The 24,768-nt window shown below is 38.9% G+C and overlaps 1 protein-coding gene across 1 annotated transcript in view; it reads left to right on the plus strand.

Moving 5' to 3' along the window:
- The window catches only part of pde10a (phosphodiesterase 10A), a 154,640-nt gene that overhangs the window by 107,433 nt on the left and 22,439 nt on the right, over nucleotides 1-24,768 (plus strand). Inside the window, 15 exon segments of the mRNA XM_061910492.1 lie at nucleotides 1,092-1,141; nucleotides 1,247-1,277; nucleotides 1,280-1,356; nucleotides 1,358-1,387; nucleotides 1,621-1,776; nucleotides 8,466-8,516; nucleotides 9,037-9,095; nucleotides 9,258-9,309; nucleotides 12,174-12,316; nucleotides 12,525-12,617; nucleotides 12,720-12,906; nucleotides 16,367-16,509; nucleotides 23,231-23,314; nucleotides 23,382-23,532; nucleotides 23,612-23,767. Coding sequence (XP_061766476.1) covers nucleotides 1,092-1,141; nucleotides 1,247-1,277; nucleotides 1,280-1,356; nucleotides 1,358-1,387; nucleotides 1,621-1,776; nucleotides 8,466-8,516; nucleotides 9,037-9,095; nucleotides 9,258-9,309; nucleotides 12,174-12,316; nucleotides 12,525-12,617; nucleotides 12,720-12,906; nucleotides 16,367-16,509; nucleotides 23,231-23,314; nucleotides 23,382-23,532; nucleotides 23,612-23,767 — 1,463 coding nt within the window.

A 24,768-nucleotide genomic window follows, 5' to 3' on the forward strand; every position in this document is an offset into this window, starting at 1 on the left:
TTGTTATTTTCCTCTTTGTTACGGAGGACACCACGTCCACAGTTTCCAAATATAATTTGAAATGTGGACTCGTCAGACCACAGAACACTTTTCCACTTTGCATCAGTCCATCTTAAATGAGGCCCAGCAAAGCCAGCGGCGTTCCTTGGTGTTGTTGATAAATGGGTTTTGCTTTGCATAACAGAGTTTTAACTTGCACTTACAGATGTAGCAACCAACTGTAGTTACTGACATTGGTTTTATGAAGTGTTCCTGAGCCTATGTGGTGATATCCTTTACACACTAATGTCGTTTTTTGATGCAGTACCGCCTGAGGGATCAAAGGTCCATAATATCATCGCTTATGTGCAGTGATTTCTCCAGATTCTCTGAACCTTTTGATGATTTTACGGACCGTAGCTGGTAAAATCCCCAAATTCCTTGCAATAACTCGTTGAGAAATGTTGTTGTAAAACTGTTCGACAATTTGCTTACAAATTGGTGACCCTCGCCCCATCCTTGTTTGTGAAATACTTAGTATTTCATGGAAGCTGCTTTTATACCCAATCATGGCACCCACCTGTTCACAATTAGCCTGCACACACTGTGGGATGTTCCAAATAAGTGTTTGATGAGCATTTCTGAACTTTATCGGTATTTATTGCCACCTTTCCCCACTTCTTTGTCACGTGTTGCTGGCATCAAATTCTAAAGTTAATGATTATTTGCACAAAAAAAAAATGTTTATCAGTTTGAACATCAAATATGTTGTCTTTGTAGCATATTCAACTGAATATGGGTTGAAAATGATTTGCAAATCATAGTATTTCGTTTATATTTACATCTAACACAATTTCCCAACTCATATGGAAACGGCGTTTGTAATTATTCTCCTCAATCAAATACTAATTTTTGTCAAACCTTCATTTTAAACATGCTGTCACCCTTGCTTACATTAAACCTAGCATATAAACTGTAGACGGTTTCACATATTTAGAACGGGATAAACTTACACAATGAGCAGGAAATCAAATACTTAGTTACCCCACTGTTTTCTGTTTTATTTCCACTTTCCTAACTTGATCTCCTCTGTCTTCTTCTTGTTTCCGCAGCAACAAAAGCTGATGGATTTGCACTTTACTTTTTGGGAGAATGCAACAATGTTAGTGTTAATAGCATTTGAATTTGACACATTTTCTTAACAAGCCTAATTGAGTGTTTGACACATCCGTCTCACTTTCCTTTCCTTTCCCATGCTTCCACACAGACATTATGTTTGTTCACCCCAACGATGGCCAGGGTGGTCCCCCAAGCCTCATCCCCTCGGGCCCCATTACATTTGGAACAACCATTGCAGCTCATGTCGCCAAGACTCGCAAAAACACTTTTAGTAGAAGACATCATTGGGGTAAGGTTGTTTTCTGTAAAGTCCATGTTGAATAAGTCACGGCCCGGACCAATGGGCTTTTTGACAATTTAGTAAGAACATGTTCAAAAAGTGGTTGTATTGCGTTGAAACTGGACAACAAGTTGCATCGTTGCGTCATATTTTTCTCTATTTCACAAATTCAAGCATGACATTCTGCATAATTCATCAAGATTTCTGGACCTTACCTTGCTTATTTTTTGAATACGTTCCAGGACGAGCGCTTCCCAGACGGCACAGGGCAGGACTCAGGGATCCGCGTTCATTCTGTCTTGTGCCTCCCCATCCTTACTGCCATCGGGGACCTCATTGCCATCCTGGAGCTGCAACGGCAGTTGGGCAAAGAGCCCTTCAACCTCAGCCACCAGGAGGTCAGTTCCACCACAAACAAAACACACAATTAGTGTGCTGGGGAAATGCCTGTTTTCCACCTTATTCCGGAATTCAGGCAAATGTATTTCTTACATTCTAGGTTTTTCTATATAAAAATAAATAATTCCGATAACACAACACACATGTATATATGTAATTTATATGAAACAACACTGGCACACATTTCAAGTCAGTCATCTCTACACACAAATTTAACTAATGTGACAAATCGCAAGCACATCTTTAAAGTCAATGGTCCCTTTAGGGCAGTGGTTCTCAACCTTTTTCAGTGATGTACCCCCTGTGAACTTTTTTTTACTTCAAGTACCCCCTAATCAGAGCAAAGCCTTTTTGGTTAAAAAAACCCGATAAAGAAGTAAAATACAGCTCTATGTCATCGGTTTCTGATTTATTAAATTGTATAACAATGCAAAATATTGCTCATTTGTAGTGGTCTTTCTTGCCTTCTTTGGGGATCGTAATGGGGATCCATCTGGATTCATGAATTTAATTCTAAACATTTCTTCACAAAAATAGAAATCTTTAACATCAATATTTATGGAACATGTCCACAAAAAAATCTAGCTGTCAACACTGAATATTGCATTAATGCAGTTTATGAACTTACATTAATATTTTGTTGAAGTATTATTCAATAAATATATTTATAAAGGAGTTGTTGCTATTTTTAGAATATTTAAAAAAGAAATCTCAAGTACCCCTTGGCATACCTTCATGTCCCCCTAGGGGTACGTGTACCCCCATTTGAGAACCACTGCTTTAGGGATTTTTTTTCTTGAACAACTGTGCCCATAAAAATAGAAAACATGACCCATTTGCACTACAATACAAATGACAAAAGTTAAACTCCATAAAGTTAAAATAAAGAGAATAATAGGACATTCATTAAGTAGTGTGTTCTCTAAAGACTTGGGACATGGGTGTCAAACTCGTTTTTGTAAAGGGGGGGCCACGTCGCATTTATGGTTGCGCTCTAACGGCCCCTTGTGAGAGCAAATAATTTACGAATTTGCCCTTGCATTTTGATTATTATATATATTCTTTACAAGCACTGTCAAAAAAAATCTGTAGCATTTACAATAAAAAAAACTGGCAACTCAGTCAACAGTAAAATTAAAAAACATTTAACGGTAAATGGAAAAAACAGTACCATTGTTTTTTTTACAGGAAAAAACTGGCAGCTTTGTCGTCAGAATTTAATTCTGATATCTACAGTGGTTTTTGCAACGTCTTACTGTAAATGGAAAAAGGGCACCGCTGTTTTTAAAAAAATAATCTTGCAACAGAGCTGCCAGTTTTTTACCGTCAAAGAAAATGTGCTACCATTTTTCCGTGTACAGCAATACATGGTAACAACAACAAGCGTAGATTTTACAATAAAAAACAGCTCTGTTGACAGAATTTTCCATTAAACAAACAGCAGTAGAGTTATTTTCAATGCAGAGTACCGTATTTTTCAAAGTATAAGTGCATAATAAAGAAGTAAAAAAACATATATAAGTCGAACTGTCGTATAAGTCACATTTTTGGGGGAAATGTATTTGATAAAACCCAACACCAAGAATAGACATTTGAAAGGCAATTTAAAAAAGGTTGGGAAGGTTTGCCAGACCGACATGTGTGTCAAATTTGGTGAGTTTTGAAGCCTGTTAAGGGAGTCAAATTACAGCGCATAAGTGCGGAATAATAATAATAATAAAGAAAGAAAGAATAAAACCTTACAAATTCAATAGGTCCTTTGGTTATGCAGGCCCTAATAAATAAAGAATAGTGAACAACAGGCTGAATAAGTGTACGTTATATGATGCATAAATAACCAACTGAGAAGGTGCCTGGTATGTTAACTTAACATATTATGGTAAGAGTCATTCAAATAACTATAACAAATAAAACATGCTATACGTTTACCAAACAATCTGTCACTCCTAATCAATAAATCCGATGAAATCTTATACGTCTAGTCTCTTACGCGAATAAGCTAAATAATATCATTTGATATTTTACGATAATGTGTTAATAATTTCATACACAAGTCGTAACCCCGGCCAAACTATGAAAAAAAATTGCAACTTATAGCCCGAAAAATACAGTATTATGCTGTAAAAGAAAACGTACATTTTTGCCTTAAAATCTATTGTCAATTTTACATTGTACCATTTGTTGGATAACTTGCTTTGAAAATATAGGTCATGTAGGTCATTATACATAAGTCATTCTTACAGTATTTGTTTTTACTGTAACCCAAAAATTGTTGAGAAACTATGACAATACGTTGCAATATTAGAAAATATTTAAGTTGAAAAAATACGCAATTTCATTCAGTATATATCTTAGGTAAGATAAGGTACTTTATTGACGCATTTTATTTTTAAGCTTTTGCGGGCTATATAAAATGATGCAGCATGCCAGATCTGGCCCCCGGGCCTAAAATTTGACACTTGTGACTTAGGGCGTGATCTACTAAGATCCAAATAACATGTTCTTAACAGCATGTGCAAACTATGAAATTGTGTGTACTTTTAGTGGCCGTGTTGCTTGTGATCTATTAAGACTGTGTGTACAATTGATAACAACTGCAAAAGTGGTGCAGATCACCCTATTTAAATTAGTATTTTGCGTGTACTACCGGCATTGCGTGTCCATGGGAACACTAATATCCCTTTACATTCATGTTGTTATGTTCTCATACTTTTGAGGTTTTTCAATGTTAAAATGTTAATGTTAACAAGCAGCACACATCTATATACTGTAACACCTTTTCTGCAATATATAATCGAAATCTCGACATCAGAAACAATTTTTAGCTCGATTGCGTATGCAATACAACAAGGTGGTGGACTATCACAACATAGCAGCACATTTATGCTTTTGGAATTGTACAAACGCAAGGTTCTTTTAATAGAGTACATATATTATAATAAGGAATTTTCAAAATGAAAAAACAAATGCCATTTAAAAAAACACCAGCAGACACCAAAACGCATCAATTAAATTTATTTTAATCAACCCCTTAAGTCATCCAGCAGCTATAAATTATAAAATGATATTGTTGCTTGGTCCAGTGGTTCTCAAACTTTTTTCAGCGATGTACCCCCTGTGAACATTTTCTTTAATTCAAGTACCCCCTAATCAGAGCAAAGCATTTTTGCCTGAAAAAAAAGAGATAAAGAAGTAAAATACAGCACTGTGTCACTAGTTTCTGATTTATTAAATTGTATAACAGTGCAAAATATTGCTCATTTGTAGAGGTATTTCTTGAACTATTTGGAAAAAAAGATATAAAAATAACTAAAAACTTGTTGAAAAATACACAAGTGATTCATAGAAGTAATCATCAACTTAAAGTGCCCTCTATGGGGATTGTAATAGAGATCCATCTGGATTCATGAACTTAATTCTAAACATTTTTTCACAAAACAAGAAATCTTTAACATCAATATTTGTGGAACATGTCCACAAAACATCTAGCTGTCAACACAGAATATTGAATTGTTGCATTTCTTTTCACAGTTTATGAATTTACATTCATATTTTGTTGAAGTATTATTCAATAAATATATTTATGAAGGATTTTTTAATTGTTGATATTTTTAGAATATTTTTTAAAAATCTCACGTACCACTTGGCATACTTTCAAGTACCCCCAGGGGTACGCGTACCCCCATTTGATAACCACTGGCTTAGACAATATGTCAAATATTTGAGTTTATGACTGTCCATTTATAGTGACAGGCACACGTAGGACAAAGGATTCTCTGTCCATCAGCGCGATATAATTCCTTTCTCACAGCCGTGTGTGTAACTGTCAGTTTGCAAATAAATTTCAGATGTGCTAAATAAATACAAAAAATATAGTGTGCCCCCAGAACAGTTTTAGACCTATGTCCCTGCTGAATAATTACATATGCATCGTCCCCTCCCAGTATTGTTGGCGTTCTGATAATCAGCATATATTCTGCCTATGTATAAAGACATACATGCTAAAAGGATTGCGCTCCTTATTTTGATCACTTAAAACAGTGATCCCCAACCTTTGTGTATCCGCGGACCGGTCAACGCTTAATAATTTGTCCCGCGGCCCGGGGGGGTGTCCTTTTTTTTCTTTTTTCTTCTTTGTCATGAAAAAGGGATATTTTTGTCATCAAAAAGGGAGTTTTTTGTGGTTGGTGCACTATTTGTAAGTGTATATTGTGTTTTTTATGTTGATTTAATTAAAAAATATATATATTTTTTTATTTATTTCTTATTTTTTTTATTTTTTTTTAATAAAAAATTCTTCTGCGGCCCGGTACCAATCGGACCACGGCCCGGTGGTTGGGGACCACTGACTTAAAAGACACAATCCTCTGCCTACGACCTTAGTTGATCATTTTTGTGTGTGCATTCAACTTTGTACATGTTTTAATACACACACACCTTTGGTACATCAGGCCCATTTTGTCATTTTTGGACTATAGAGCTCACCTTAACCTCAGCTGTGTCAACTCAATTGTTGGACAAATAAATTGTTTATATATAAAGGCCACACAACCGTGGGTATACACATTAAATCATGTAATATTGACACTGGCGCTTGTGTTTGTTCGCAAATTTAACAAGATACAGTGCCTGTAACACGGCATACAACAACCTATCGGAGAGGTCATTGAGCGTTGTCTTCGTCCTGCTCCTCTGCACTGAAACCACTGAAGTTGGCTTCTTCAGTGTCGGAGGCAGGTCGCCGCTGGGCTTTTGCCGTCTTCTTGAACGTGCGGTGGTCCGAGCTCTCAGGGCCCGTTGGAGGTGATAGATATCCGTTCTGTGGGGCGCTTTCCTTTTCGATGGCAGGGTCAATTGCCTCCATCTTTGGGTTGCACCATTTACATTGTGTCGTGTATAAGCCATGATGAGGGTGAGTCCATAATGAGTTAAGTGTCTGACAGATTAGTTATGTGAGTGTGTTTGATTTAATTTTATTGGTCCACTGTGACCAGTTCTGCAATTTCATTGGCCTGATGTGACGAGGCAAAATTTATTGGCGGAATGTGAAGCTTAAGGTCCCCGGAAAAAAATCCATAAATTGTATGCATTGTATAGGCTACAGATACGCGGATAGGCAATTATATCATCCGCACCCGCATCACTAAAGTCGTCATCCACCCGCCATCCACCCAAACCAACATTTTATCAGAACCGCGATCACCCGCCCGTTGTTATATAAGAACCGCAACCGCCCGCCACCCACCCGTTGTTATATATCCGGAGTCGGCCACCTTTACCACTAAAAGAGCTAGTTTGACCCCTGTCACAAAGTAAGGAAGGCAATGGGAGCCGCTAACGTTCTCGCGAATACCCGATGGTGCTCATCCAGATAAAGAGAATAAGGGCATGCTGTGAATCCATTGCCTTTGACGCCTTCTACATCATATACAAACCGTTTGCCAATCCAGCAACGTGCTGTATGCAGCTTCCGCAAACACACGTACAAGATTGAAAGGCATACTGGGTGATACAGAGTACACTGATGGTTGTGATATAAACAATTTTAACACTCTTACTAATATGCGCCACGCTGTGAAGCCACACCAAACAAGAATGACAAACACATTTCGGGAGAACATCCTCACAGTAACACAACATAAACGCAACACAACAAATACCCAGAATCCTTTGCATCCATGACAATTCCTGAATATATTTTACACCCCTGCGCCCCCCGACCCCGCCCACCTTACCGATGCACGGGCTGGTGGGGGGGTGGCAGGGTTTGATGCTCGCGGGGTGTATAATATAGTCAGGATGTGTCATGGATGCAAAGGATTCTGGGTATTTGATGTGTTGCGTTTATGTTGTGTTACTGTGCGGATGTTCTCCCGAAATGTGTTTGTCATTCTTGTTTGGTGTGGCTTCGCAGCATGGCGCATATTAGTAAGAGTGTTAAAATAGTTTATATCACAACCATTAGTGTACTCTGTATCACCCAGTATGGCTTGCAGTCGCGTGCTTGTGTCTGCGGAAGCCACACACAACATATTGCTGGACTGGCGTTGTAGAAGGCGTCAAAGGTAAAGGCTTCATAACACGCCCTAATACTTATTATCTGGGTGACTGCCGGCAAACATTCTTGAGTTCGTTTACGTCTTCTTTGCTATGTGAAAACGGGTCTAAAATGGCTCTTTGAACGGTAAAGGTTACCGGTCCCTGAACCATGTATCTCAAATATTTCCAAATGGTTCATCCGCCACCCGCCCGAATCTATTTAAAATCTATTTTTTCGTGATGTCACCCGCCCGACCCGCGGTTTATCCACGGACTCCGTGGATGAGACCGCAAACCGCGCATCTCTAGTATAGGCCGCAGAGTGCAAAATTCGGGAAAAAGTTACCCTTGTAGTCTGGAAAATATGGTAAATAAGGAATTAACAAGTTAGTTCTTACAGAAGATAGCCGACAAAAATTAATAACACACCCATTGCTATTGTTGGTATTAAGAAATGTCTTAAAGTTTCTTAAAGTTTTTTTCTATGTAAGCCCAACATTACTTTTTTTACAGTAGTTGCAGCATTTTTACCAGTACATGCAATGACTGAATTATTTGTCATAATGTGATTGAACAACAAATGCAAAAAATTATCATTAAAAAGCTTGCAACATGTTTTGAAATGTTAAAACGCTTTTATTTATTTCAGGTTGCAACAGCTAACCTAGCGTGGGCGTCCGTTGCCATTCATCAAGTGCAGGTGAGCAAATGTCCACAGAGACCCATGCACACACTCTGGCAAGTACACTCGGATGTACTGTACCTGAACGAATACCTGTTTTGGAACAAGATCAATTCTGATTGGCCCCACTTTATTCTGATGTTAGTGCCTTTGTTTGTTCTGGTTCTGCACTGCTGTTTTTAATGGGGAAATCCACTGTGTCCAAGAACAGGGTTGCGACCGGGCCCTGTCCAATCAACTAAGCCATAGTTTCAACAAACAGGTCTCAGAGGACGTCATTACGGCCGAGCATTGTTTTTATACGAACCCATAGCATAACACCTCAGAGAAGCGTTGTCCCACTGCAGGAAGGGCCACGGTGGACCTCTACATAGCACTGCAGAACACTGCACTCCTGGGCTGGCTGCTTGCTGCAAAACACAGTCACTGTAGACAGACAACTTGGCATGTTTACAGTACAACCAGGACGCTGCATGTGTGGTGTGGGAAATGTGTGATTTCACGTGTAGCCTGACCTACTTCTTTCTTCTTGCTCTAGGTGTGCCGAGGCCTCGCCAAGCAGACCGAGCTAAATGACTTCCTACTAGATGTGTCAAAGTAAGAGCCTACTTGTTGTCAGACTGGTCAAAAGTGCTGTGTATTGTCCAACGTGTGAGAATCAGAATGAAAATAAATTAATGTAATCGTTGCATTTTCAGACTAATTAAATCCATCATCAGAGCTTCCCTCTCAATGTATAATGTATTATTTTTCTCACAGAACATACTTTGATAACATTGTGGCAATAGATTCTCTACTTGAACATATTATGGTAAGTGCGCTTCTACAAATTTGTTTCTCTTCCTTGTTCTGTTTAGTCCAGGGGTGTCAAATGTACGGCCCGCAGGCCGGATCAGCCCACAAACATATTTTTATCCTGCCCGTAAGATAAGAAGTATAAAAATTTGCTGAAATTATTGAATTAATGAAATTGCTGTTCTAAATGTGTCCACTGGATGTCACCAGAGCAATTTGTAGTATCCCCTGCTGCAAGAGCGCACATGACTTCAGAGGGGGCGGAGCTATGTGCCCTGTTAAGATAGAGGACTGGGCGCACATAAATATGCTGAAATAATATATATCTAATCCTAACTTCATGTGTGATAAATAAAATTAAGTTTTGTTTTAGATGATGCTACAGATGTGCAGAATAAACCACATGATGTTGGTACATCAGTTACATTAACAACATCTTGTAATTTTATTTTGATATTACAATTTATTCCATCTTCTGATAGATTAAAAATGAACACCACTGGGAGCATTTTAAAACTTTGCCAGACTCAATTCCACCTATTTGACTGATAAATAGTATGACATCATTAATTAAAGGCCTACTGAAATTAGATTTTCTTATTTAAACGGGGATAGCAGGTCCATTGTATGTGTCATACTTGATCATTTCGCGATATTGCCATATTTTTGCTGAAAGGATTTAGTAGAGAACATCGACGATAAATTTCGCAACTTTTGGTGCTGATAAAAAAGCCTTGCCTTTACCGGAAGTCGCAGACGATGACGTCACAAGGGTGAGGGCTCCTCATGTCCTCACATTGTTTATAATGGGAGCCTCCAACAAAAAGAGCTATTCGGCCCGAGAAAATGACAATTTCCCCATTAATTTGAGCAAGGATGGAAGATTCGTGGATGATGATATTGATAGCGAAGGACTAGAAAAAATAAATAAATAAAAAGCGACGGCTCCAGGCGGCGGCAGTGTGAGCGTTTCAGATGTAATTAGACACATTTACTAGGATAATTCTGGAAGATCCCTTATCTGCTTATTGTTTTAATAGTGTTTTAGTGAGATTGTAAAGACACACCTCGAGGTCGGATGGCTGTGGTGAACACGCAGTGTCTCAGAGAGAAGCCGAGGAGCCAAGCTCACAGCTGCCTTTTAAACAGCAGGACAAATAATCAATGATGTCTCCGGTAAGATATAAATCACAATTTTCATATCCAAAAACATGCTGGTTGACGTAGAGAAACATGTTCGCTTGACCGCTCTGTGTTAAAAACAAAGAAACACCGGCTGTGTCTCGGTGCTAAAGACAGCTGCAATACACCACTTTCCACCAACAGCATTGTTCTTTATAGTTTCCATTATTAATTGAACAAATTGCAAAAGATTCAGCAACACAGATCATTTATATATAAATTATCAGACTGCGTGGTCGGTAGTAGTGGGTTTGAGTAGGCCTTTAAGAAAGCATAAAACACGACAAATAAAGATATACTGTTTGTATTATTAACTGCAACATTTAAGTGTACAAAAATAAAAACAATCTATGATTTTTACTTTTTAGATTAAGCTTGTTCTATTTATGGACAAGGAAAACAATCTGAAGTTGTCTTATTTTTTAAGGCATGATTTTACCAGTCCGGAGCCACTTAGCAATAGATTTTCCTCCTTGTGGCCCCTGAGCTAAAATGAGTATGACACCCCTGATTTAGTCCGGGGTCAAAGATGCACGTATAACTTCTGTTAAAGTATATTACTACATATCAGGGCTAATCAACTGGGGGCCCAGAGCCCAAATCCTGCACGGGAATGACTCCATACCGGCCTCCGAGTTGAGTTCAAAACTTAGGCAGACAAACATTTGTGCAACAAATTGTTAAAAAGTTAAAGTTAAAGTACCGATGATTGTCAAGACTGCAGAGCTCCTGTTGTATAGAAGAACGTTGACCATTGTAAACACGTTTGCAGATCCTTGCATTGGCAATTTAAACAAAGTGGGGACAAATATTTGGTTTATATCACTGGGGTATTCCTCACGGCACCCCTTTAAGTCCTCTCCTTTTTGTCAGTTATTTTTCATAATGTGATTCATGTAACTAAGGGGTAGCTGTTGCTTGATTACTTTCAGATACAGTCAGTCATCATTTCTTCAATGTCTTTAGTTATTCTAGTTGTGTTCCTCAAGGCTACATTTCAGGTCCTCTCTTTTTTAACATTTGGGCTATTTAACTAGTGGTCCTCAAGTTCAGTTAAAAAAACTTGTGAGACACTCACATTTTTGCAGTAGATTCTTAAAAAAACACTAGAGTACTCTCATAGAGATGATTTTTCCATCCATCCATTTTCTACCTCTCATTCCCTTTGGGGTCGTGGGGGGCGCTGGTGCCTATCTCAGCTCCAATCGGGCGGAAGGCAGTGTACACCCTGGACAAGTCACCACTTCATCGCAGGGCCGAGATGATTTTTGACTAGCTTATTCACAGAAGTTCAATAAAAGCAGTAGAGTCCTTTTGAAATTATGACAAAATAAATGTTCACTGTTGTGGACCTTGGTTCTCCGGAATATACAAAATAAGGCCTAATAGTGGAGAGAGAAGTCCGGGCCTCCGATCCTTAGCTTTTTGGAAAAATGCTGTACCTTTTTACTGTCCTTCATTTTTTCCCCACAAGAAATATTAAAAAATAAAAACACAGTGAAACCTTGGTTGTTAGTAATCAATTCCCAAAAAGTCTTGGAAAAAAACTGGATTTACATGAAAATGCGCGACAGAAGTTGACTAATTCTGCTGCCTGCTGGTTTGTTTCACCTTTGAAGTTCTGCAAGTGTTTCTGATTTAATCACATGTACGTGTTTGACATATATCACCTTTAACTAGAGTATTATGTCTTTGCAGATATATGCAAAAAACCTGGTGAATGCCGACAGGTGTGCACTCTTCCAGGTCGATCAAAACAACAAAGAACTGTATTCGGACCTGTTTGATATTGGCGAAGAGAAAGAAGGCAGGCCGGTCTTTAGGAAAACCAAAGAAATTAGGTGTGTAACATCCAATTGTCCCCTTACTGCCTTCAGCTAAAATTTGCATAACTTCTTAAAAGTTCTCAGTTTCATTTACCAATAATTGATGCTGATAATGTGCTCTGCACTTGAGATGCTAAATATAAATTTGTTGGAGTTGTTGTGTTTGAATATCAACCCTAGAATGGATTGGAATCTTGAGTGACTGTTTCCTGTGTCCCTGCAGGTTTTCTATAGAGAAAGGAATAGCTGGCCAAGTGGCTCGTACAGGGGAGGTCTTAAATATCCCAGATGCCTATGCAGACCCACGGTTCAACCGGTAAACACAATTTGTAGTGACTTGACTTAATTTAGGCAAACAGCTCACCTTTGTAACGCACCGTTAAGTCAAAAACTTAACCGATTTCATCTGATTTGGCAGAGAGGTGGACCTCAAAACCGGCTACACCACGCGAAACATCCTGTGCATGCCCATCGTGAGCAGGGGGACTGTTATTGGTGTGGTGCAGATGGTGAACAAGTTAAGCGGAAGTGCCTTCACTAAAACGGATGAGAACAACTTTAAGATGTTTGCTGTCTTTTGTGCCCTGGCCTTACACTGTGCAAATGTAAGTCAACTATAACTACACTCAAATACAATGGCCATTTTGTACAAAAAAATACATATGCAAGTTTTCATTGCTTTTTAAAAACATTAAATTCATTGCTGTTATATTGCCATTTGAAAAGTTCCTTGAGATACCCAATATGGACAAAAGTATTGGGACACTTGGCTATGACACAACAGGTGGAAAAACTGTTTTTGATGTGAGAAAATGTTTGTGTTTACCGTATTTTCCCGACGGTAAGGCGCACTAAAAATTTTATTTTTTCTCAAAACTCGACAGTGCGCATAATGTACAGAATAATTCTGGTTTTGCTTACCGACCTCGAAGCAATTTCATTTGGTACATGGTGTAATGATAAGTGTGACCCGTAAATGGCAGTCAAACATAAGAGATATGTGCAGACTGCAATATGACTCAAGTAAAAAACACCAACGTTTTTTACGTTCCATTGAAAATGTAGAACATTACATACGGCGCTCCAAAAATCTATCAAAATGTTTTAGTACGACTTTGGTAAGCTATGAAGCCGCACCGCTTGACGGATTGTAATGTACTTCAACATATGAGTATTATTATGGGGTGTGTATAAGGTATTACATATTATCTGCCATTTTGTTTCGAAATGTTATTCAAAAGCAACTTTTCTTACTTTCTTGTAACTGCTGATTTGCATTTGGGATCTGCATAAATCCTGAAAAATTGCACGCGTCCGCCTTTGTAGTCCGTGGAAAAACCGTAGTCGATAATCTTCTTTTTGTCTATCTTCTTGTTATGTGACATTCATCATCCGCTGTTGCCATTTCTAATATAAATTAGTGTAAAGTTCTTACTTATATCTGTCAGTAAACTCGCCATGAAAGCGCTTAACCATACCGGTGTAGTGAGTTTACATTATTCACCCAAGGAACTATAGTTATTAGACAGTTCCGGTCGGACGTTTTTTTCATAGGGCACATTTGTGGCATGATTGACATTTTCATATGAGGAGATGCTGCTCTGTTATTGATTTAAGTAAAGTCTGAATGTCATTAAAACAGTTAGTTCCATCTTTCGACACTTCTTCCACTCCCGTCCTTCCACGCTACACCCCTACAAACTAATATGGCGAGGAGAAGAAGCTGCTGAAGTTGAGCTACGTAAATAAGACCGCATATAGAAGCGACTGTCAGAAAGCGGCTTGAAGATTATCTGTAAAACATAATCTATGCAACATTTTGAAAAAAGATAAAAAATAGACCATTCATCCGCAGTGCCACCTTATAATCCAGTGCGCCATATGGTCCGGAAAATACGGTATATTGCACTTTTGGACCATGATTGAATACCTTGTTTTAAGAAATGTGTCTTGATACCCTTTTACATACAGTGTAGGTTGGATTTGTCTTCAAGTTCCTGCATTTAAAAAAAAAGGGCAATTCCATCAAATTGGTGACATTTTATGTTGAATCTGTCTTAAAATAAAACTAAATGTCTGCCTTTTTCCAACACTAAATATGATAATACACATATTGGTTGGACTACTAAAAATGGGCATTGGCCCATTTTGGAAACCTTTATTTGTTTATTTTTTGACAAGGTTCCGAAGCCGAAGTTGCTGATATAGTGACGCACGCCGATAATATAATTGTAATGTGGGACTTTAATATCCATATGAATACCCCATCGAACTCACCGTGCATAGCGCTCCAGACTATAATTGATAGCTGTGGTCTTACACAAATAATAAATGAACCCACGCACCGCAACGGTAATACAAAAGACCTAGTGCTTGTCAGGGGTATCACCGTTTCCACAGTTATGATACTCCCGTGTATTGAATTGAATTGAAGTGAATTTATATAGCGCTTTTCTCTAGTGACTCAAAGCGCTTTACATAGTGAAACCCAATATCTAAGTGTACTAAAGTAATGTCAGATCATTACCTTATAAAATTCAAGGTTCAGACTCATGTTTGTCAAACTAATAATAATAATAACTGCTATAGCAGCCGCAACATTAATGCTGCCACAACGACAACTCTTGCTGGCCTACTGCCCTCGGTAATGGCACCATTCCCAAAGTATGTGGGTTCTATTGATAACCTCACTAACAACTTTAACGACGCCCTGCGCGAAACCATTGATAGTATAGCACCGCTGAAGTTAAAAAAGGCTCCAAAAAGGCATACCCCACGGTTTCCAGAAGAAGCTAGAGCTCATAAATTATTATGTAGAAAGCTGGAACGCTAATTGCGCATAACCAAACTTGAGGTGCACCATCAAGCATGGAGTGATAGTTTAATAACTTATAAACGCATGCTTACCTTAGCTAAAGCTAAATATTACTCAAATCTCATCCACCTTAATAAAAACAATCCTACATTTTTGTTTAGTACGGTCGCATCGCTAACCCAACAAAAGTCTCCTTCCTGTAGCTCCACCCACTCAGCAGATGACTTTATGCAATTCTTTAATAAAAAAATTGAAGTCATTAGACAGGAGAGTAAAGACAATGTGTCCCAGCTACAACTGGGTTCTATTAACACAGATATGGTAATATATACGGCGGATACTGCCCTCCAAAATAGTTTCTCTCGTTTTGAGGAAATAACAATAGAAAAGTTGTTTGGACGTGTAAATGGAATAAAACAAGCAACATGTTTACTTGACCCACTTCCTGGGAAACTTACCAAGGAGCTCTTTGTATTATTAGGTCCATCAGTGCTAAATATTTTAAACTTATCAATTTCCTCTGGCACTGTTCCCCTAGCATTCACAAAATCGGTTATTCTTCCCCTCCTTAAAAGACCTAACCTTGATCCTGACCTCATGGTAAACATCCATTGCTTTTGGTTCCCCTAGAGGGGGGGGGGGGTGTTGCCCACATATGTGGTCCTCCCCAATGTTTCTCATAGTCATCATTGTCACCGACGTCCCACTGGGTGAGTTTTCCTTGCCCTTATGTGGGCTCTACCGAGGATGTCGTTGTGGTTTGTGTTGTGGTTTGTACAGCCCTTTGAGACACTAGTGATTTAGGGCTATATAAATAATCATTGATTGAAAGTAACAGGAGTGGGGTTTAACTGCATGCCATATATACTAATAATCACACTACATTGATTGAACAAAAATAACATTTGAAGAAAGTAAACATAAATAATTATTAAGATATTAAGATAGCCAATACGTAACAAAAAATGTAAAGAAAATCTGAAAGATAAGGAAGCTGGGATGGGGAGCATATGCTTTTTTTCCGGTGTTAAACATAGTTTAAATGCATCATTTAAATTATTTATACATTTCTATGCAAATCAATGTTCAGGACACTTTCTTAATAAAAATAATATTTTACAAAGACCATCATGTCCTGGGTTTGGAACTGTTACTGATTTAGTGGAATAGGCACTTATACTGAACATACAACATGTATTATTGTCATGCTTTCATCTTTACTCAATTATTTTTTCTGTGTCTTTGTGTAGATGTACCACCGAATTCGTCACTCTGAATGCATTTACAGAGTGACAATGGAAAAACTGTCTTACCACAGCATCTGCACCTCAGAAGAATGGAAAACGCTCACTCAGCTCAACCTTCCCACTCCCATTTATAAAGAGATCGAAATGTAAGTGACCGTCCTCGAATGCCTTATAGGCTGCAACTAATGAGACCTGTAGAAAAAGCTCGGCCCTGTGGTGAACAGTGCTCTCGAAAAATATTCTGACACTTAAGGTGTTAGGGCTGTCAAATGATTAAAAGTTTTCATTGTGAATACTCGCGCGATATCTGTAATTAATTTGTAATTAATCGTGATTAATCACAGATTGAATTTTTTTTTATCTTGAAGGGTCCCCCGCCTTCCGCCCGAATGCAGCTAAGATAGGCTCCAGCACCCCCCGCAATTCCAAAAGGGACAAGCGGTAGAAAATAGATGGATGGATGGACCTTAGTTAGATCATTTGCAAGTATTTAATACTATCAATATGGGACTGGACAATTAGTTTTCTTTATGCAAATGTGTGATTATTTTATTTTTGTAATTGCTTTTTTTTGTTTGTTTGTTTTTGTTCTTAAAGACAATTCTTTGAGGATTTTAAAATTGGCTGACGTCAGCATTTTTTTTTTTTTTTCTCGTGCTTCTTGCTATTTTCCCAATTTTTGCAGATGTTTTTTATGTGGGACAATGACAAAGGAGTAACGGGCCAAAGTTTGCCCCTGTGCCGTACTTTGAGCACCCTGCTGTAGAAGTTGTCTATGGCTACTATAGTCCTAGCGCTGTACTATATTTGTCCATCCTTTTTTCATTTGATAGGGGGCAGCACGGTGATAGAGGGGTTAGTGTGTCTGCCTCACAATACAAAGGTCCTGAGTAGTCTTAGGTTCAATCCCGGGCTCGGGATCTTTCTGTGTGGAGTTTGCATGTTCTCCCCGTGACTGCGTGGGTTTCCCTCCGGGTACTTCGGCTTCCTCCCACTTCCAAAGACATGCACCTGGGGATAGGTTGATTGGCAACACTAAATTGGCCCTAGTGTGTGAAATGTGAGTGTGAAAGTTGTCTGTCTATCTGTGTTGGCCCTGCGATGAGGTGTCGACTTGTCCAGGGTGTACCCCGCCTTCCGCCCTATTTTAGCTGAGATAGGCTCCAGCGCCCCCCGCGACACCGAAGGGAATAAGCGGTAGGAAATGGATGGATGGATGGTATTTGATAGGGAAATCATAATAAGGGAAATCATAATAAAGGAACTGAGAAAACAGACGCATTTTTTTATTTGGGAGGGGGTGACAAAAAAACATAATAATAATTTTAAACTGCTTTTTTAATAGAATTGAACAGAAAATGAACACTCTTTTACCGACTATTAAAAAATGTTACTATGGTGCAGCGGTGTCGTTCCAGGTTTTGTATGGCAGACAACGGTAATGTAACCTGTGTTATTTCTACCTTAATAAATTGGTCTGCTATTCTGTACAAACTTGCACCAGTTAATTGTATGACAATGTTGTAAACCTTCATCATTTTGTTATAAAATGTACTATTGGAAGGTGATCAGCCTGCTAAACACTTTTTAATTGAGGAACAAGAACGCGATAAGGGAGACACGTTATTTCAGCCTGCCAGAAAATGTGTCCCCGGTCTATAATAAAATAAGTTTTTTTTCATTCTGTATTAGTCCGTTAACTTTGACAGCCCTAACAGATATACATACAGTTTAAATCCCAAGCATTAGCAACAGAATAAGTACATAGGGTCATACTAATATATAGGAAACAGGACATGTTGCCGTGCTTGAACTGTAACCAGGTCTTCCTTGAGATGTGAGTACACCTTGAACTTCCATTTAATTTGAGTGCCTCTATAACAGGGGTCGCCAACCCGCGGCTCCGCAGCCGCATGTGGCTCTTTGATCACTCTGATGTGGCTCAGCTGCTAAATTGCCGACCCCAACGACTATTTCGTGAGGTTTCTGGATTTTAGTGCCTCTCTCATAAATCACACGGGGATAACATTCTTCAATTTTCACCTGGACTACAACACTGAGGGTGTGCAGTGATGGCAATGTATTTAACCTCCTCTACATAGCTCGGCTGGTAGAGCGGCCGTGCCAGCAACTTGAGGGTTACAGGTTCGATTCCCGCTTCCGCCATCCTAGTCACTGCCGTTGTGTCCTTGGGCAAGACACTTTACCCACCTGCTCCCAGTGCCACCCACATTGGTTTAAATGTAACTTAGATATTGGGTTTCACTATGTTAAGCGCTTTGAGTCACTAGAGAAAAGCGCTATATAAATATAATTCACTTCACAATTCACTACAATGTGTCGTTGCGCCCGCCTTTTCATCACGCGATCTGCGTGTCGACTGGTCATTTTATGTTCAGCCTTCGTTAACACACGAAAGCGACTGCAACGCATACTTAGTCAACAGCGATACAGATTACACTGAAGGTTGTAATATAAACAACTTTAACACTCGTACTAATATGCGCCACACTGTGAACCAACACCAAACAAGAATTACAAACACATTTTGGGAGAAGATCGGCACTGTAACACAACATAAACACAAAACAACAAATACCCAGAATTCCATGCATCCTTACTCTTCCGGGCTACATTAGCACCAAACCCCGCCCCATCCAACCCCGCCCACCTCAACCGACGTACGGAGGGGCAGGGGGATTTGGTGCTAGCGGGGTGTAAAATGTAGCCCGGAAGATTGGAATACATGGGATTCTGGGTATTTGTTCTTCTGTATTTATGTTGTGTTACAGTGCCGATGTTCTCCCAAAATGTGTTTGTCATTCTTTTTTGGTGTGGCGCATATTAGTAAGAGTGTTAAAGTGGTTTATATCACAACCCTCAGTGTGACCTGTATGGCTGTTGAACGCGTATGCCTTGCAATCGTTTATGTGTGTCGGCAGAAGCCTCGTACAACATGTGACTGGACTAGCATGCTGATTGGATGTGCTGTAGAGGACGTCCAAGGCAGCACCTACATAGGTTGCCCTTATTATTGTTAATCGAGGGAAATTCTGCAAACATTGCGAGAATGGTTGATCTGACATTCGGTTGTCTCTACATTGCGAGAATGGTTGATCTGACCTTCGGTTGTCTCTCGGAATATTGGGGATGGTTGGCAAGTGTGATGCTGTCAAGCGGCAGTTATAAAACATTTTCATATTAAGGTGCGGGCCCCCTGTCTGAGACCCCTGGTTTATACATAGCACAATGCAGTGTTATTTCATTTTAAATTTCAAAAGAGTTTTGTGGTTCCCATTGTTTTCTTTATTTTGTGAAACGGGTCAAAATGGCTCTTTGAGTGGTAAAGGTTGCCGACCCCTGCTCTATAAGGACTGAAAGCTGACAAAAAGTGAACAAAACTAAGCTATCAAGTCAAAGGAGCATCTTAAGCAGGGTTTCCCAATCCCATACATTTTGATTTTGAGCTGAATTATGTGTTCTGTGTTTTTCATCATGAGTTTATGTGCAGTCTGTGCCACTGAACATGATATATTCAGGGACTTTTGGGTCCTGGGGACAAATTAAATGTTTAATTTGGGCCCTGAGCTGAAAAATGTAGGAAACCCCAGCCGCAGATCTTGGTCATGCTATATAAAAAAAAATGTAGCAACTCTTCATTTTCCCAAGAGAAAAGTAGTCGATTTATCACTTTCCAAAGCTGGCTTCTTTGCAAGAAAGAAGAGTAGAAAAGAGTCCTGGTGAGAGAGGTCACCAAAATCTTGATTGTGATTTAAGACTGTTGTCCTTAGTTCCGTCTTCTTTCTCACAGTTTTCAGGGAGTGATTGGTGAATTTTATAATAATATGTCTTCATCTTTAGTGCTATGATTTTTCATTTTGGCCATCCATTTATTTACGCAACAACAGTAACAACAACATTCTCTAAGAGGAAGTTTGTCATTTGTGAAAACATGCCTGTTTCAGTGTACAAAGTGTAATTATTGCATTTTACACCCAAAACTATGCGATGAAGATTATTACATTAAACAAATACAACACATGGGAGCAAATTTCTCAAGCTTTTTTTAATTTAACTTAAAAAAAAAGTGGCGGACCACAACCCCGTTGGAGTATTTGTGCTTGTAATGTTTCTCCAACAAAGTGTAGACAAGAACGAGGTTGGTTTTCCCACTTGTTATGTCTCTCAGCCAGAGAGCGATGTCTCTTAAATTGTGGATTGGACAATTAATGGAATTTAGATCAGCGCTCACCTTCAAAGTCTTCTTCTGAGTAAGACGGCTGAACTTGATATAAGAGGACTTTTTTTATGGTTTTCATTGTCAAACTGTAAGTATTAATGTTGAATTCACAATTCAAGAATCCACATGAACACAGTGCCAGCAAGATGAAAGTGAAAAAATAGAGAAGTGAATCTGAAAAATGGAAAGTTAAAATTAAAAACCTGTAACACTTTAACGCAATGATTTTCAAACTGCGGTACGTGTACCACTAGTCAGTATAGAGAGAGTTAGGCTAACATGGTTTCAGAGTATATATATATATATATATATATACACATATATATTTTTAATATACTGTACAGTATAGGCCAATGATTCCCAAACTTTTGCAGGCTGGCGCCCCCTTGGCTCCCCAGTAAATTTCAAAAGAGTTTTGTGGTTCCCATTGTTTTCTTTATTTTGTGAAACGGGTCAAAATGGCTCTTTGAGTGGTAAAGGTTGCCGACCCCTGCTCTATAAGGACTGAAACACAGACACATATGGAAACAAACACCTCTTTCTTGATATTTGGTATGCTGCAATTTGTGTGTGCATATATGCACACACACACACACAGGTACAAAGTCATATACATTCTTAACAATATATATCAGTGAATGCACCACCCTAACCACCTCAACACAACACAACACGGCGCGTTCTGGCGAGTCCCCAATTTCATGTTGACTTGAACTCAAGATGATGACCGCCAGAATGCGGTTTTTATTATAAGATAAAATTCTGAACATTACAAGCTTGAAATTACAAATCTGAGCTTTTGCTTTTGTAGTCTATGCTGTCGGATCTGACTGGGCCAGAGCGGCGTGTGGTAACCGGACCCTGATGCGTCGTCCACTGACTCGTCCTGCTGCACGTGTTGTGTACAAATCGTCAAACAAACGTTCGAACTTCTGACTTCGACTTCGGACTGCCGCCCCCCTACCGCCCCCTTTTTCCTCACCGCCCCCCCAGATCTTTCCACCGCCCCCAGGGGGGCGGTACCGCCCACTTTGGGAACCACTGGTATAGGCCAAAGGTTTGAACACACATTCTCATTCACAACAGAACTGATGGTCCCAACCCCATTGATAAAGCCAGAATCTCCACTAATCAACCCTGATAAGGCACACCTGTGAAGTGATAACCATTTCAGGTGGTTACCTCTTGAAACTCATCGAGAGAATGCCAAGAGTGTCCAAAGCAGTAATCAGAGCAAAGGGGGCTATTTTGAAGGAACTAAAATATAAAACCTGTTTTCAGTTATTTCACCTTTTTTTGTTAAGTACATGACTCCACGTGTTCATTCATAGTTTTTCTGCATTCAGTGACAATCTACTATAGTCACTAGTTATAGTCAGGTTAGTAAATAGTCATGAAAATTAAAAAAACACATTGAATGAGAAGGTGTGTTCAAAGTTTTGGCCTGTACTGTGTGTGTGTATATATATATGTACATATATATGTAGGTGTGGAAATATATATATATATATATATATATATATATATATATGTATATATATATGTAGGTGTGGAAAAATCACAAGACTACTTCATCTCTACAGAACTGTTTCATGAGGGGTTCCCTCAATTCATCATCAAAATCTCCTGATGATTGAGGGAACCCCTCATGAAACAGTTCTGTAGAGACGAAGTAGTCTTGTGATTTTTCCCACACCTACATATTGCGCTCTACCACGGTATCGAGCACTATTCTCTGGATAATCCAATCAAGACATATATATATATATATATATATATATATATATATATATATATATATACATATACCGAAAATGCATAATAAAGAAGGAAAAAAACATGTATGTCGCACTGGAGTACAAGTCGCATTTTGGGTGAAATTTATTTGATAAAATCCAACACCAAGAAAAGACATTTGAAAGGCAATTCAAAATAAATAACTTATAGTGAAACAGGCTGAATAAGCGTACGTTATATGACGCTTAAATAACCAACTGAGAAGGTGCCTGGTATGTTAACGTAACATATTATGGTAAGAGTCATTCAAATAATTATAACATATAGAACATGCTATACGTTTACCAAACAATCGGTCACTGCTAATCGATAAATCCCATGAAATCTTATACGTCTAGTCTCTTTACGGTAATGTGTTAAGAATTTCACACATAAAGTCGCTCCTGAGTATAAGTCGCACCCCTGGCCAAACTATGAAAAAAGCTGCGACTTGTAGTCAGAAAAATACGGTACATATAATAAATATATATATATATACATTATATTATATATATATATATATATATATATATATATATATATATATATATATTGTTAATCACTCTCTCATGCAAATTTCTTATTCCGCATAGATTTTCAGTGCTTTTGTGTGCTGTGTTTTGATAACTTTGTCATCGGTACGAAAAACATACAGGTTTGTTTTTTTTGTTTATTTCGTCAGGCCACCCTCGATGTGGAATGTTATAAAGTTATGGTTGTCTTTCTTGGACGAAGGCTGCAATCACTTGTGGTCCAGCCAGGGTGGGGCTATAATGTCTATGTAGGGGAGGGGGGCATATGACAAAAAAACATTGACATGCCCATCAGACCATTTAAAATGTCTCTTCCAGGTTCCACTTTGACATAAGTCCCTTCGAGGAGATCTGGCCTGCAGTCTTCATCTACATGGTTCACAATTCCTGTGGAAAGACCAGGTACTGTGCTGCGTTCTTCAGGTGTCATTACATGTGTCATGTGATGTCCCCTTCTCGCTCTGTGTAGCTTTGAGCTGGAAAAACTGTGTCGATTCACCATGTCCGTTCGCAAGAACTACCGGCGTGTGCCCTACCACAACTGGAAGCACGCGGTGACTGTGGCCCACTGCATGTACGCTATCCTACAAAAAACCTCTGGGGTCTTCACAGAGCTAGAGGTCTGCTGGTCATATTTTTAGTAGAACTATTAGGAGCGTCTTCGGTGTGCGATGGTAAGAATTCTCTCTTGTTTTACAGAAGAAGGGACTGTTGATAGCATGCCTGTGCCATGATCTGGACCATCGGGGGTACAGCAACACGTATCTGCAGAAGTTTGACCACCCGTTAGCTGCTCTATACTCCACCTCCACTATGGAGCAGCACCACTTCTCTCAGACTGTCTCCATTCTACAGGTAGATCAACTATGGAACACAATAAATAGCGTGTGCAAAGGTAAAAATTTGTGACCACTATTAGTGGGCGGGATGGGGGTGATCTACTAAGACTCAGTGTACAATAGATACCGAGTAAAGTGGGGCAGACCGCCCTATTTAAATGAGGTTTTTGAGGGTACTATACCGACTAGAGGTGGGACTCTTTGGCCACCTTACGATTCGATATTCAGGAGTTACGATTCGATTTCAAATCTATTTTCGATGCATCTTTAATTTACGTATATTGATGCAGGTTTACATTTGTTTGTTTCGCTAAATAAGCGTTTATCACTTGCAACTTTTAAAAGCAGTGTATTTGTAATAAAAAAAAGTTACATTAATTCCCATTGCATTTATTAAATTATTGGAAATGTGTGCAAAACTGGAGCATAAGTGCCGATAGTAAAGGAGCTGGTCGGATCTCTCAGTGAGATCTGTCTGCATTTCTTTATTTATAATAATTAAATTGATGGGCACCAGCACCCCCCGCGACCTTAAAGGGAATAAGCGGAAGGAATGGATGGATGGATATCGATTACTGATGTGTACTAATCGATTTTATTATCGCCCATGTCCGAATTGCGATGCATCTAAAATCGATTATTACCGACTGTTCCCATGGAGACACTCCACATTAATGACATATTCTCCAACAGTTTAACCTGTGCTATTCATTATGTTGTGGAATAATATGCAGTACACAAATATAATATGAACCACCTGTTTTGGATGTTACAGTCGAACCTCGATTTACAAACTTAAGTGGTTTTTGAACACGTCTTTTAAACCAAAAAGTGAAGTGAAGCGCTGTAAATATTTTCCATATTCATATTTTCCGTCAGGGCCAGCAAGGCCTTCTCTGCTGGTCCAACATAACCAGAAATCAGGATCATAGTTAAAGATAAAAATGTTTTGTTTTTTTATTTACTTTCCCTAATAACGAAAAGTATTCTTATTCTCTTCATGTCATATTATGCTCC

The sequence above is a fragment of the Nerophis ophidion genome, linkage group LG09 (genome assembly GCF_033978795.1).
Source record: "Nerophis ophidion isolate RoL-2023_Sa linkage group LG09, RoL_Noph_v1.0, whole genome shotgun sequence".
Taxonomy (NCBI): Eukaryota; Metazoa; Chordata; class Actinopteri; order Syngnathiformes; family Syngnathidae; genus Nerophis; species Nerophis ophidion.